Consider the following 16,575-nt stretch of genomic DNA (forward strand, 5'->3'; position numbering starts at 1 on the left):
GCCACTGGTCTCTTCAAATGCCCAGATTCTATGCCCTCCCCCTCAGATATCCACATGATTGTCACCCATTTTATATCATGGTGTCTGGCAAAGGTATAATCTAGCAGGTATTTCTTCAATTATTACATTCACCAGATTCTGACTTAGTAACTATCCTGACAACTCTGGTTGAGCCTACTCCAGTATCACAAATGTTTCTAAAAGATAAAGATACTGTGCAAAGGAGTAAGTATAGTTGTGCTTATGATGGTACCTTAAAGATAAATGAGTACTACCTTCCTTTATCCATCAGTATTATTTGGAGGTTGAAGTCACTGGGGTTAATCTGCCAGTTTCTTAGAACCAAGAGGTTGTGGGGATGGGGTGGAGGTGGGAGATCTTACACACATCTCCAAAGGCAGGAAGCAATGACCGCTCCCAATTCTCTATTAGCAGCAGCAAGCTGATCCAAGATATAAAACAAGCATTCTGACTGTACTAACTACAAAACAAGCCTAGTTTCAGAAATGGACTTTTCTGTGGTATCTTCAGAATGACATTATCCTCTTAAGTAGTTCCAACATATCTGTTTACAGAACTTTTGTCATCGTGTATTTATTAATGACACAATACCATTCAAATTGTGGCTAAAAACACCAAATCGCTCTTACGACTTGGTTACAGAGCAAAGGATTTGGAGTGTCTGCTTTATAAACAGGAGAACCAGAAACTACTCTCTTTATGATTACACTGATGCTAACATTTCTGTTAATATCCCCCATAAAACACACACACACACACACACAAAAATATCCCCCATAAAATCAGCTTGTCAAGTGTTGATGTTACTTTAATGAATCAACTGAGGTCTCTGTAAAAATTTGTCACAGAGTGCAAAAAGGTGCTAATGACAGTGGAAAATACACATTGGCAGGTGATTAACCTCAATGCTGAGGAGTATGAATGAGAAGCATTTTCATTTGGATTGGAAGCATGACTTACTTTAGTTAGACAGAATCTAAATAACTTTTTTTTTTTACCATGGTGTTTGTCATAATTTAAAAACAAAAAAAGTAAAATGATTTTTTCCCAGTGTTGTCATTCACATTACTACACGAGACAATATTTTGCAGAGACACATGCCTTCTATTTAAAACAAAAACAAAACAAAATTTATAACAGGCCATTAGTAAAGACTTAACTTGCCATATGTGTAGAACAAGCTTTCCAGCCATGGATTAAAGAGCTAATATGTTGCTTTTGTTTATATGAACATTCAAGAACTGTGTTTCCTCCTGGTCCAACAAAACGTCTTCTTCATCAATGAAGACTGAAACACTAGCTGAACACAGTTAAAAATAAAATTCCCAGATTATGACCAACTCATCATTGTCCAAACTTTACATTAATGCAATCTACATGTATCACTAAACTAAAAGAAAGCAACTGTCTCCAGAAGATAAACACATTTCCCATAACTCTCATAAATCTGAGGAATCCAAAACCCTCACAGTCCTTAAAGAAAGTAAGACAATGTCTTTCAAATGTATGGCAGGATCCCAGTACCAGGCTTCAGGGCAACATGGAGCATGCACATATTTGTATTTTCTTTTCAAAAAAGCAGAATTAATATTTGCTTTAATCCAGAATAGTACCCTCACAAACTCAAATACCAAATGGACCCCAAATGATTCGTGGATAAAAAGGCCTAGATACCTAGACAGAAAGGTATTTAATATATCTTAAGGGATTAAACTAGAACTACTAATCCCAAACTCGGTCTGACTGGATTTGAACTAGTAATCTACAGTTGCTTCTCAAAGAATTCAGGATCCCAGAATTAAGGCAATCATCTACTCTTTCTGGTCCCTCAAGCTTTGGCTCAAGGGCCTTCTGGGGATTCATACCATGGAGGCAGGTGCCTTTCTCTTTCACTTCTACTATAGCAATCTGTGAACCCTGCCTCTACTGGAACACTTTTCACCTTTGTATAAAAATGTGGGCTTGTTTTTGTTGTTGTTGTTGTTGTTTTTTACAAAATGCCCTCAAAACTATAAGTACATCAAGGGATCCTAGAAAATTCAAATCAGTCATTTTTTAATCAAAAGCACCTTTGACATATAGATATAATAATTACTATACGGACAGATGGATGGATGGAAGTGTACAGGCTGCCACTGTCACTGAGCAACTGTATATCCCATTTTCCTTAATGAGCCCTAATTAACTCTAATTAACATTTGTGGCAATTTGCTGTTGCTAAGAATAATAAAACCACACTACATTTGTGTAACATCTCACAGTTTACAAAGCACTTCCACATATATCATCAAATCTGAACCTCACAAAGTTCTTTGAGACACATTTATTTTATCACTTCTCTTTCTCTAATGAGGCTTAAGGAGGTTACGGGGCTTATGATAGGTCTCACATCGAGTAGAGAAGCCCACAGTCAAATCTAGGTGTCTAAGTCCTCGATTATGGTGCTCTTTCCACTCTAAAACTAGGCCTTGGTTGTAACATTTATTTCATTTGATCTCAACAACCTCATGGGACACAAAGTACCTCTTTCAACAGAGAAGGAGGGGTGCTTGGGTGGCTCAGTTGGTTGGCATCTGATTCTTGGTTTTGGCTAGGGTCAGGATCTGCAGCCCTGTGTCAGGCTCTGAAATCGGCAAGGAGTCTGCTTGGGATTCTCTCTCTCTCTCCCTCTGCCTCTGCCCCTCCCTCATTCATACATTCATATTCTCTCTCTCTCTCTCTCTCTAATAAGTAAATAAATGTTGGAGCACCAGGTGGCTTGAGTCATGATCCCAAGGTCCTGGGATCAGCCCCACATCTCACTCCCTGCTCAGCGGGAAGTCTGCTTCTCCCTCTCCCTCTACAGCTACCGTCCCCTCCTTGAGCTCACTTGCTCTCTTTCCTCAAAAAATAAATAAAATCTTAAAATAAAATAATCTAAAAAACAAAACAAAAAACAGAAGGAATAAAGTAGAGCTCTAGGGACAGTGGCAGATTCAGAACTCAAGTCCAGGCCTTAACTACTTCAAAATCTATGTTTTCCAAATACTGATATGCCCAAACTGGCCCCAGGTTACTAGGCATAAGTTCCCCACATTCAGCAAACAAGGTCAATACTAACTAGTTGACTCTGATGTCAGATACTTGGCCCTGAATTCTGTGCCTCACTTGCTGTACAAATCCAGGCAAGTTACTATACTGCTCTATAACTCAGTTCCTCTATCTGTAATACTAGGGTAGGGTAGTAACATGGTCTACCTCATAGGGCTGTGTGTATACACACACACACACACACACACACACACACAAAGCACTTCCACATTATATATATAGCACATAAAACACTGCCTAGCATGTAATAAGGATGATATAAATGTTTGCTAAATAAAATACTACTCAAATTTCTTGAACATTATATATAAGGAGTTTTTGCACTTATTTCTTCAAGTTAATAAAAATGCCATACAGTTCGTCATTGTGGAGGAAAAGAAATGTTACTTGTAAACACCTAAATAAGTTTGGCAACTGCATCTTTATTTCATTTAGTATTTTAGGGCAATGGGTCTGGAGACTTTCCCCTTAAGTGTTAATGGATTCAAGCCTAGAATCTATTCCATCCAAGATAATTTGGAATTTAGGTAATACAACTAAACACCTACAGAAGAGAATCTCAGTTTTCCACCAAAGAGGAAGGCCATGAAATGCAACAGTGTACAATTTTTGTCTTGTGGTCACATAACTAAGAATTGGTCACCAGACCATGAAAGCCCACTAAAGGTGGCAGATGTTCTAACTTGACTTTTCTAGGTTTGACATCTATGACTCTACTATCCCCTACCCCCAATAAAACTATATCATTTTTTCTGGGAGTTCATTTACCTATAGCACTAAAGCACCCTAAGTACCATTTAGAACACTGGTCCCATTACACAATTTTCAGCTATCTCAGAGTTATTTTGCATTATTATATCCTTGTCATCTCAATTCACAGCTACACACAGAAACCCCTTCTCAGGTCAACTAAAGAAAATTTCAAAGCACCACTGGCAGTTGTTACTGATTTTGATAGGCATATTAGTCTTCATTTTTCTATATTCAAAAGATAAATCATGTGTGCTTCACAGTGACCTTCAAAGTAGTCCCAGAAATTCTTTAAAAGGAGAAAAAAAGGAATCTCCTCAGCATAAATAAGCAGCTGAATTCTGCCTAATGCAATATATATATATATATACACACACACACATATACATATACATATCAGCATTTTACACTCCAGCTAACCCCACTCCCACCCTAACTACTTCAGGATGACAAAGTATCCATAGGAAAGGAGAATCCTAACACATCCATATTCCAAAAGCACATGAGTTGCCATCCTGAAAGCTACTGAGAAATTAGGGAGCAAAAAAGAAATGTGGTAGAAATCAGATAAAGATCCTCCCCTTTCTCCCTGTTTTCCTGAACAAATTCAAAATAGCTATTAAACCTCTACTGTTCTATAGCATAGATTTTAATCTCCATCAGTTAAGAAAAAAAAATGACAAATTGAGGAAAAGTGGCATTTTAAATCAGTGAAGAAATAACTCAATTATCCAATAAAAAGCATTGACACAATTTGTTCTTTCCCACCTCCTATCTTTCTTAAACAACATATTAAAATTTTCAGCATAGAAAATAAAACTATAAGATACCACAAGAAAATACAGGAAATTTCACTTTTTAATCCTGGGATAGGGAGTCTTTCCTAAGCATGACACAGAACCCTGAATATTTAAAGGAAAAGACTGACATAAAAGTGTAATGGATAAAGAAAATATTAGTGACTTACAAAATAAAGCTAGTTTCCCTAAATATATTCCTAAAACAAATCTATAAACCCATAGGAAGAAGGCAAATATCAAACAAAAAATGAGCACAGGATATGAGAATAGGCCGTCACAATATTAATATGTTACCAATTAAGATGTTTTAAAAAAAAAAAAGTTCCATGTAATTAATAACTGCAATTTTTTTTTTAAATCAAGATTTCTTTTTCTCCCAAGAACACTTACCACACTCCACCTATCCCTTCCACCCATAAATAGGACCACCACCTTCCATTAACATCCTTCCCCAACACTGCATGTATGGGGTGCACACAAGAGAAAAAGTGTCCTTCAATTATAGTAGTGTTTAGTTCTTCCCATAAGGAGAGATCCTTATTACACACAACTGAATGTCAGCTGCCCCCAGCCATACCATCTCTCCAAAAGACCATCAAGAAAAATTTCTCCTGTGTTTCAGCATCTGGAGTACATATTCTACATGTCAGATGCAATGTAATATATTTTTACACTTTCATACTTCTGCACTTTAAAAAGTTCCCTTCCTCATATTAAAAATGAACAGTCATCTTTGAGGAATTAATTGACTCAATAGATTAACTTCCCTATAAGGAAAGCTAAAACTTTCGCTTAAGGTAAATGATTAAATTAAAATAGAGCCTAATATAGAAGGGAATCTCTCTCACATTCCTAAAAATATTCACAAACTGTCTTTTTGCTAACAGGACCAGGAATTTCGTTCTCTCTCTTCCTCTCTGAGATATTCAAAACAGTAGCAGATTTCGTGATAAAGATTTCCAAAGCCAACAAACAACAAAAGCCCAAAGATTACTGAAGCCAGTTGTTTTTTTTTATATTACACAAAAGGGGAACTTTGTGTGCCTAAATAAGCTATGTGCATCTCATTGTGAGAAGACATCTTTAATTTTTTTTTAAGGATGTAATACTGAATCTTTTTTTTTTTGAATCTTTTTAATGAACATGTTGGAATGGGAATTATTTTCAAAATCTATTCTTAAATTTTTCTCCCAAATAATTGTTAAAAGTCTATGATTTCTACCACCTTTCCATTCTAACAATTTCAACTTCAAAGTGCTAGACCAATCACCATTGGTTTTCTCATTTTCTAGTACTGTGACTACGCTCAGCCACCTGTCTGTCAACTTTAAAGTTCCGTATTAAATCCCCCAAAGAGTAACATCGTTGATGAAATCTAATTTCCCTCTATGCAAAAATAATAATAATAATTTCCCTCTATGCAATTAAGATATCCAGCTGTTCCATTAGAAGCCCCCTTTATATCTGTCAAAGAGATATGCAACCTCTCAAAAGCACTGATTAGAACGAAATGAAACTAGAAATACCTTGAAGTCACAGAGAAACCACCAAATCTGTGAAGTACACATTTCATTTTTTTTAACTTTCATTTTGAATACTAAATATAAGGAGGATCCAAAGATAAGTTTGTAATTCATAGCGTGGTAAGAAAACAAAACAAAACAAAAAACATAAACAAGGGCCAGATAATCCAAATCATGGGTGCTACTCCTAATCTGGAGACTGACTTGATCAAGGATCTTGGACCAGATACTTAACCTCTGTGGTCTTGCTTTCCTCATCTATAAAAAATACAGATGTTAGGATCTCTATGGGAGCCTAAATTCTATCATTTAATCAAATCAACAATACAAAACTTTCATTTTCTTTTAAGTGGCTTTTTCTCCTGAGACTCTAAGCTCAAAGGAGACAGGCACACAGCTCACCAAGAATTAAAACTAACAAACTAGTAAGTTTTGCATGTTTGAATACCTCAAATACAGTTACTATTACAGTAAACTTGATAAACTGAACGATGAAAGGATTTTATAGTCAACTTAAGGAAGTTTTTTTTTTTTAATTTTTATTTATTTATGATAGTCACACACACAGAGAGAGAGAGAGAGAGAGAGAGAGGCAGAGACACAGGCAGAGGGAGAAGCAGGCTCCATGCACCGGGAGCCCGACGTGGGATTCGATCCTGGGTCTCCAGGATCGCGCCCTGGGCCAAAGGCAGGCACTAAACCGCTGCGCCACCCAGGGATCCCGATTTGACTCTTTTAATCCAGAGACAGGTCTTATAGAACTTAACTAAAACAACTACAACTTTTAGTCTTTCCAATGGGAAGGAAAGGTTCTCCAAAGGAACCCCAGTATGTTAAGAGCTGAAAGAGGTCTTAAACTTATTCCACTCCAAGCTCATCATTTTACTGGCCAGGAAAGCAATACTCAGGACAGGTTAAAATGAATGCCCAAAGTCATGCCAAGTTTCCAAACTTTCAGATTACTTTCCTTAAACTACAGGCCATTTTTTTCTCAGAGTGTTAGATAAAACCATGTAATTTTGCCCCCAAAGTTATTTTTGAAAAAACAAACAAACAAACACTAATCAAGGTTACTTCCACCTGATCCCAGGACACATCAGCCAAACTCAAGAACCATAATGTAGCACCCACTCCGGACTAAGACACAGCCAGGCAAGTTCTCAAAATATATGGATGAGAAAAAAGAACTCCTTAGGAAAAAATTTCTCATAACTGACAAGGTAAAAAAATAAACTCGTTCCGTGCATGAAATTTCACGTCCCGGACCATGTGTCAGGATTGAACTGATTGTAAAATCCAGAAAATTATTGAATAGGCAAGGAAAACAAGTAGAGATCATACTTCCACTGTATTTAAAAACATACCTCATAGTTGAAAATAAAACCCAAATATTCTAGCATATAAGGCAATTATATCATAAGATTCATTCTCTAACTTCTTTTCCACCAGATGTAAGCATCAGTAGAAATAGCTAGAAATAAACATAATAGGAGAAATAAAACTCTTCCTGTTTGAAAAGAATGAAGGGGGGGAAAAAACTAAAAAGAAAAATCAACCAATTCAAATCCTCTCAAACCTCAAATTTCTAATTAGATTTTTCACTCCTTATTAAAACGGGGTAAGACAAAATTATTTCTAATTCTGTTCAGTCTTCAACTGAATGCTTTCACATAACTGGAAATGAGACTAATTTTAGCAGGCTTCATTTGGGAAAGTATATATCAAAAATTCTGCATATTGTTTTTTGATAAAATATTGACATTTACAAAAATTCTGCATATTGTTTTTTGATAAAATATTGACATTTACAAACTGATAAAATGTGTACAACCTACAAACAGACTTTTCCTCTCCTTTTCTTATAGAACTGCTAGGTTCCAAATTCAGAAAACTACTGGACTTGTACCTGAACAAGACATTTTATCAGAATATATGTTTTACAGTGTATTGAAGCAACCTCATATGTAAAAATACAACAGGAAAACAATTATTTCAACAAGAACTTAGAGATCTGGAAAGGTTATGTTCTGTTTCATTAAACATACTAAGAGGTATACCAGTATACCTCTTAATTATACGAAATATTTAACAAAACCATTCCACCTCTACATCAAAGTGTAATGATACTTCAGTAATGCAGTAATCACTATGCTTGATTCTAAAGTATACTATCACACAACTTGGAAAAGTTGCTATTTCACAGTTAACCAAATATCCTAATGTTTTTTAATAAAAAAATATCATGGAAGTCTATTCTTTCCAGATCCCTGAGTTTCAAATTTATCAAAATTTCCCAAAGCCTAGAGTTGAAGTTTCATACAAATCCAAATACAACCAGTCACACAGACTTAAGTTATAAATACCTAATATGTCTAAAGAATCCACATGGCCATTTTTTTTGTTTTAATTATGCTATCTTTAGAAAACCGAAGGTAAGTATAAAGAAAGGCTTGCCCTAGAAGCACAGGGACGTGAGACCAGATTCAAAACCTCTCATTACCAGTGTTACACCAGATGCCTGGGATTAAAGAGGCCGAGTAGATTTTAGAAGGTAGCGATTTTTTTTTTTTTTAAGGCTTCATTTTCCCAGACATTTCGATAACTTCCTCTCTTTTCAAAATATCAGGCATCTTTTTTAAAGGAAAAGCTTTTCTACTGAGTGGCTTCAGGATCTCCTGACTTTCACAGTACAACAATTAAACCCTTCTCCTGTCCAAACAGACTGAACTGCGTTCAAGCCAGGCACATAACAAAATCATTAAATCTAAGATGCCTCATTTGACAGATGTCTCATTAAATGCATCTCAAAGTTGAGGTGGGAGATGCCTTTGAAAAGAAGGGAAAAGAACACCTGTTAACTCTAAGAAAAGTTTAAGAGAGAACTGCTCTCTCAAAATCCACACAGAGCTTCACTCACGTGAAACAGAAGGTATTAATAGTATGTGGCACATCTAAAATCTCCTGCCATAAGAAATGCCTCTGTGTATATGTGTGTTTAACACATCCTTTGGGGACCCAAACAGGATGGAAGGCTGAAGAATCAGGGCATACACCACCAGCTGCTTAACAAAATTCCACAAATTCAATTCAACAAATGTTTAAACTAAAATGCCAAGTATTACACGAGGCTTGGATCATAAAGAATGTCAATGAATGTTATGTTACCAATAAATCAAATTCAGGGCTTTAAAAAAAAGAGAGAGTAAGAAATAACAAAAACATTGTACACTTTAAAAACTAATAATGACCTTTGGATAACCAATCAGTTAAGGTGGTGGATTTAACAACCTTAAAAAAAAAAAAAAAAAAAAACCTTTAACGCCAAAACTTTAAAACTAACTTATACATCTCCTCTCCCTGTAATTATTTCACTGAGCACAAAAGACACACATCTTAGAAACAACTATGAAATTCAGGGAGAATAGCTTACTCTCCAGCTCCATATACTGTATGAATTATAAAAATAATTGTAACATAGCATAGTAACACCAATAAAGCACTATCACTAATGTACCAACAATTCCCCTGTAAAATAGGACTTAAGCAAACCTTTTCTGATGTAGATTTTCAATACTTTACAAGTAAGGCTAAGTTTTAAAGGCACCAAATTACCACACCTTCCCCCCTGAAAAGTTATTCACTTTTCAGATGAAGTGTTAATTCTCTATACCCAATGAAGATTTACAGTTTAACAAATGAGGCACGGTCAAATTAAAAAAATAGTCATTAAGTAAACTTCATTTCCTAACAACTTAAATGCAAGTATGACTACTGCAACCAGACTATTTACAACACTTTAGTACTCTTTCTGTACTGCCTATTTATTTGCCAGTCTTGGTACCTTAGGCTTTTAAAAAACAGCATGATAGGGATCCCTGGGTGGCGCAGCGGTTTGGCGCCTGCCTTTGGCCCAGGGCGCGATCCTGGAGACCCGGGATCGAGTCCCACGTCGGGCTCCCGGTGCATGGAGCCTGCTTCTCCCTCTGCCTGTGTCTCTGCCTCTCTCTCTAGCTCTGTCTCTGTGTGACTATCGTAAATAAATAAAAAAAAAAAAAAAAAAAAAAAAACAGCATGATAAAAATTAGGGCCATCAACATTTCACAAGGAATACTGCTTTAGACTGGAGGATAATATCACCTCATTAACAACAAAAATAGCGTATTTTCTGAATGCTTCTAACCAAGTGAAAGAATCAAGTGTAAATGAAATTCAGCATCGATTCATGGAAAGTGATATGAATTGCAAAACAGAACATCCCAGCTCTCTATTCTCAGTTCTGCCAAGGACTGAAAAACCACAAGCAAGAGGCAAACCTCTCTGTGCATGTTTCTCCATCTGAAAAGAGGATTGACACTGACTCCTCCCTAATAATGTTTTTGAAAGGACAAATGAGATAATTTATGTGAAAGCCCTTTAAAATTTTTGAAGATAATAAAACCCAACATATTAATAGATGTTCTCAAACCACAGTTATGAAGAAGACAGCATGCACTTTACATCAAGAACAACAAATATAAAACAACAAAAATAAAGTCAAACCCTTTGTTCTTAAAATTGAAAAGACTGCTCAAGCACACACTGGTGTCACATGTTCATACCACGTTACTCAATACTGCTGTAATTATAGTAATAAGAGCCTGCTGGTCAATATTACAGCTTAATGCTGAACCACCCCTTCTCGGTTTCCATGTAGGAAACCATGTAAGGTTTGATCATTCCCTAAAGAGAAAAAAAGAAGAAATATGAGAGGGGTTAGGAGATTGTTCTCCTGAGCAATCCAAAGAAGTCACATAAAAATATCTTGTCCAAGATTCAGTAGGCACAGTGGGTGTGCTCTCTATTCCATCAACATCCTTTCCCACTATTAAAATTTGAACTTAAGTGGCTAGACCACTAAATCTAAAAGGTGATACAAGAGTCAAAAAAATATATCGTTTAATACTGCCCTTGGTCGATGACTCAGACTCCCCAAAGAGTCCAAAACACAAAACTCATTAATGTTTTGAAGTCCATAACTTATTTCAAGCAACATAAATTTTTAAAAATTTTTTTACCTAAAATTACTCTTCCAATTAGAATTTAAGATGGTTTGTTTTAAAAGGAAATTAAATGTTAAAGTGCTTAAAATACCTAAGACCAGTAGCCTCATATAAAGACATGTAAATTTTGTCATATTTTAAATCAGCTAAAAAAATGCTTGAAAGACACATTAATGATCTTCAAACTAAGTTTTCATTAACAACTCTGTAATTAGATAGCACTTTCATCCAACACCTTACAGTTCATTAAAGATTTTCATTTTACTTTACCCAAATAAGTATTTAAATATTCAAAGACTGCAAATGCCTTTCAAAACCTTTTAATAATAACTTGAATCAAGTTATAAATACTAAAATTCCATTGAAAGGTGACGTTCAAAAGAATGAAAGTTCCCTGGACAAGAACTTCTCAAAAAAAAAAAAAAAAAGGCAGCTGACTAGATAACTAGATAGACAGCAGATAATGAGCTCAATTTAAATATAGGAAAGTATTCAAAAGGCTTCAAAGGCAGCTTCCTAATCTATCCTTAACTCCAACTACACATATAAACAAAAAGACATGCTCAAGAAATTTCAGTTATATGTAAAATTATAAAAACAAATGTGGCATACAACACCATCTTGAAGGGTTTCCTCTAAAATAAACCTTAATTCTCTTTTTCCTAAGGGAAAGAATTACTACCAAAATATAACACTCCCATTGGGCGTCCTACATTCCACTGCAAGGGTAATTTCTAGGAATCTCCACCAGTGAGGTACAAACCCTCAGTGCGTGTGAAGTCCTGACAGTGTTCCCATAATAAGACCACCTTATAAAAAGGCCCTTTTGTTCGTCAATAACTACTTTCTTGCAAAAGTTCAATTGGACTCACTATATACTGAATTTTGTTCTGTGGCAAATGAATATCAACAGACATTTTGTTTATTGCCTTGGGATTAAAATAGGTTCAATTCTGTGTAAAAACCAAAATACACAACTAGCCATCTCTATAACAATCAAGCATCTTCCTTCTAGGACACATGTACAATGGCTTCACATTCAATAATAGGTTGGATACTGTTTGTGACATCCCCATTTTATTAGTTATTTTTACAAGTGTATACACAGAGGTATATATATATATTTATGCTGTGCATACAGAGATGAAGTTCAGAAAATAACAATTACAGCTTTTCATAAAGAGCAAAACAAAAAGAATAAAATGACCACACCAGAAATTTAAGATTCAACCAGAAAATTTGTCACTTTTCTATTGATAAGTTTAAAACAAAACAAGACCACTGTATATCATTCACTTAGAATACTTTAGACACACTTGAAGAGGCAATCAAGGGAATCAAAGATTTAAATTTCATGAAGAGGACACCCAGAACCTTTTCCTATGGGCATTTATCATGATGGAAAACATGCGGAAATAAGAGATGCAGAGCTCCATCTATATAAAATATGTTCAATACTGTTTATTTTACATATCCCTTGCTTTATATATATTTCATTCAGTGCAACTGGTTTGGTTATAAGGGCATTTATCATTCTCACATTATCATCCTCATTCCAAGTGTGATTACCATTTAATGCTTTTGTAAAATACTCTTATCAGCTCCAGGAGAAAAAGATGTAATTGTTGCTCCTACATTAAAAAAAAAAAAAAAAAAATCACCGATTTTCTAGGTCATAAACTTTTAAAGCTGTGTCATCCAATTGAGATATTATCTGCAGATAACTGCAAATGCTATTGTATTACGATATGGCTTTCTTTATAAGGCAAAAATCGGTCAGAAATCCACTTGAATTATAGAAAAACTTCAATGAAACTTAAAAGGACATCTCACCAAGAATCCTACTGGTCTTGCATATTTCAATGTGCCAGTAAAGATTTCTTCATTCAAACTGACTAAACTGCCACTAAGACACAAGTTGGACCAAAAACATTAAATTAGAAAGTATAACAACAGATTAACAAAGTTAGAAGCAGGATTATCTTCCAGCAGCACCTACAAACTGAAATAGTAACGCTGAGGAAGATTTAAGTCTCCTGACTTAATTTTGTCACGCTAACTCTATTTTAAATAAAACTTCTTATAATTAAGAGCATAATTGTTTAAACTAGAGGAGGAAAAAGATGCAAACAAATATAAGGCTTCAATGTATCAACCAGGATGTATATAGCTCATTAATTTAGTACCCTCCGATTCTTTAATCAAGACAGAAACATCAGTCACCCAACATCAGTCACCTTTTTAATATCTCAAAAAGCTGGGGAGAAAACAGGAAAATTTTAGAAGTGTTCATCTGGAACCGAAAAAAAAAAAAGAATGAGGAGGATTTTAGATACCATCTCAAGAGATGATAACCACTTCAAGTCTTATTGCGATCCCTACTGCCAAGTCACACTGCCATCCACGGTCAGAATCGAGAGGGAGAGGCTGGCAGCAAGAAATGAGAAAAAGAAATAGGCGACACCACTTTTGATGCAAGAATCACACTTGTAGATGAAACTGAAATAAAGCAAAAAAGCTCCGGGGGGGGGGAGTATCACTAAGAAGGGTCTGTTAGCGAGGACTCGGGGAGCAAATAAGCAAGACAAGAGAGCTGAGCGAGGGCACCAGGTGACAAGAAAGGAGCTGGGGGGGGGGGGGCAAGAACGGCCAACGGTGGACAAATGTACAAAGAACGACCCAGAGCACGTCTGTTGGTCATCTCCCTCTCTGTGCTCGAGACGGTTCCCCTGAAATCCCAACCTGCCCAGGAGGAGAGGCCCGAGGGAAGGCCCCTCGTTCAACGTCCTGCCGCGACCTGGGTGTGCGGGCGGTGCTGCCGCCTCTTCCCGCAGCGCTTCCCACCTCCGGGCCCTCAGGGCCGCCAGCCAGCGCCCCGCTTCGGGTCACACGCAGGGCGCGGGATCGCTGCGGAGAAGTAACAAAGGCTCCCGAGGACTTGCCCGTCCTCTCGGCGGCACAGGCAGCCGGCCCACGGCACCCGGCCCTCGGGACCTCGGAGGGTCCCCGCCCCCACGTCAGATGCAGGTGACTGCCTTACCTGCGTAGAAGCGGATGAGGCAGCCGACCTCCGAGTCCATGCCCTCCTCCTGCACCCTCCACAACTCCCCAAAGCCCAGCTGGAAGAGGTAGTCATTCTGGATCTGCAACGGCTTCTCGTCGGCCTCCAGGCGCCGGGTGGTCTCCCCGTGGAGCTGCACGTACAGGGCGGGCGGCGGCGGCGCCTTCTCCGGCGCGCACGGGGGGCGGCCCGGGGCCGCGGCTGCCGCCGCCTTCTCCTCCCGAGGCCGGTCGCGGGCGGCCCCTCCCGGGCCGTCGACGCCCCGCGGGCCCTTCGGCTGCAGCGGCGGCGGGGAGGCGGTCGGCGAGGGCGGCCGGGACGGCGCGCAGCGGCCGGGCAGGGGCAGGGGCAGGGGCAGGGCCAGGGCCAGGGCCGGGGCCGGGGCCGGGGCCGGGTCACCCTCCAGCTCCTCGCACGACGACGAGGAGCCGCTGCCGCTGCTGTAGGGGTCCAGCCGGTCGGACACGCTCTCGGCGCTGGGGCTCAGGCTGAAGCTCTCGGTGTCGGAGGCCGCGCCCGCCGCCGCGCCGTCCAGGGCCCGCCGGGCGCCCGGCTCCCCGGGGCTGGAGTCCGACGGCGCGGGGCTGGCGCGGGAGGCGCGGCGCGTCCACCCGCCGGGGCCGCGGGGCAGCTGCAGGTCGGCGGGGGGCGCGCGCGGCGGGTCCCCGACGGCGGCCGGCGCGCAGCTCCCGGGCGGGGGCGGGGGCGGGGGCGCGGGCGGGGGCGCGGGGCCCGGCACCCTCACCACGCCGCCGCCCTTGTGGCCCACCTGCAGGAGGCGGGCGGCCACCTCGCCGGCCGTGGTGTCCAGCGTGCACAGCACCGGGCGCAGGTAGGTGGAGGCCAGGTGGCGGTCGAAGACGTGCACGCAGCCCCGCTGGAGCTGCTGCCTCACCCAGTCCCGGTCCGACGGCTGCAGCTGCAGCATCTGCCGGTGCTTCAGGAGCAGCGTCTTCCTGTCCAGGCTCCGGGTGCACAGCGACGCCGAGGCCGAGCAGGGCGCCGAGGGGCCGGCGGCGCCGGGGCAGTGCGAGGCGGCGGCGGCCGAGGACGAGGACGACGACGACGACGACGAGGACGACGACGACGACGAGGCGGCGGCGGCCGCGGACAGATTCCTTTTCAGCCGCCCTCTCCGCAGCAGGAGGGAGTTAGCGCCGCCGCCGGCCCCCGGCCCCGGGGCAGCCCCGCCGGCGGTGGGCTGGGGCGCGCCGCGCCGCCGCCGCCGCCCAGCGCCTCCCGCCCGGCCCGGCAGCGCCTCGCCGGGGGCCTCTTCCCGCGCCCCGCCGGCCGGGGCCGCCAGGGGCAGGGCGGGCTCCGGGCTCCGGCCGCCCCCGGCCGCCGCCGCCGCCGCCGCCGCCGCCGCCGGAGCCGGAGCTCGGTCCTCCCTGCTGGTCTCTGGGAGTCGCTGCGCCGTAGCCGCGGCGGCGGGCTCCATTGCAGTGGGGCTTCGCGCTTCCCCCCCAGCTCCGGAGGCGGCGGGACGAGAGCGAGGCGGTGAGCCCGAGGTGGGAGACGGCGGCGGCGGCGGCGCGGCGACGAGGGAGAAGCCAATGGCGTGCGGCGCGGCCGTTCCAGGGGATTATGTGGCAATTCGGAGCATTCCGTCGGTGTCTCGGCGTTCCATCCCGCGCGCCCGCCCGCCCGCCCGCCTCGCCGCCACCGCCCCCCCGCACACGCCCTCCCCGCCCGGGTCGCGGGCTCGGGAGCGCAGGCCCCGCCTCGCCGGGGCGAACCAGCCGCGTCGCTGGGCTCATTGAATATTAATCACGCGCCTGGAGCGGGAAGGCGGGAGGCGGGCTGGGCGGGAGCTCCACGGGGGCCTCATGAATATGCATATTAGCATGACGGCATTCCCGGGAGGAGCGGAGAGAGCCCGAGGACGACGGGGAGGCGGGGCTTCAGGGTAAACAAACGTGACGCGTGCGTACGGGGGCGGGGCGAGGGGGGGAGCCGTTTCCCGGGAGGTTCCTGCGCCAGCCTCGGAGAGGGGCGGGCAGAGCACAGAGAGGCGCGCGGTGCACGCTGGCCCTTGTAGTTCCAGCGCGGGAACGAACCCGGCGGAGGGAAACTTGGCGAACCACAAGCCCCAGAGTGCCTTCCTCTCTGCCCCTCCTTGCAGCCGGCCGCGGGCTCCGGCCAGTGGGTATTGTGCCCTCTGCTGCGAAACGCTGCATCTGGGAGTGTTCGTGCTGGTTAAGCTGTACCCAGCCCGCCCCTTCCCGCTCCCCTGAAGACTTTCGTTTTACCTGCTGATTTAAAGTGAGGGCTTTGAGGAACTCTACGCGGTG

General features: G+C 42.1%; 1 protein-coding gene across 1 annotated transcript in view; it reads right to left on the reverse strand.

The window, feature by feature from the left end:
* LOC129514564 (PH domain leucine-rich repeat-containing protein phosphatase 1-like) overlaps positions 1-15,921 on the reverse strand; it is a 209,175-nt gene extending 193,254 nt beyond the window's left edge. Inside the window, exon 1 of the mRNA XM_055333244.1 lies at positions 14,264-15,921. Coding sequence (XP_055189219.1) covers positions 14,264-15,722 — 1,459 coding nt within the window. The 5' untranslated portion in view covers positions 15,723-15,921. The remainder of the gene's footprint in view (positions 1-14,263) is intronic.
* Positions 15,922-16,575: the final 654 nt, after the last annotated feature.

The sequence above is a fragment of the Nyctereutes procyonoides genome, unplaced genomic scaffold (genome assembly GCF_905146905.1).
Source record: "Nyctereutes procyonoides isolate TBG_1078 unplaced genomic scaffold, NYPRO_anot_genome, whole genome shotgun sequence".
NCBI classification, from domain to species: Eukaryota; Metazoa; Chordata; class Mammalia; order Carnivora; family Canidae; genus Nyctereutes; species Nyctereutes procyonoides.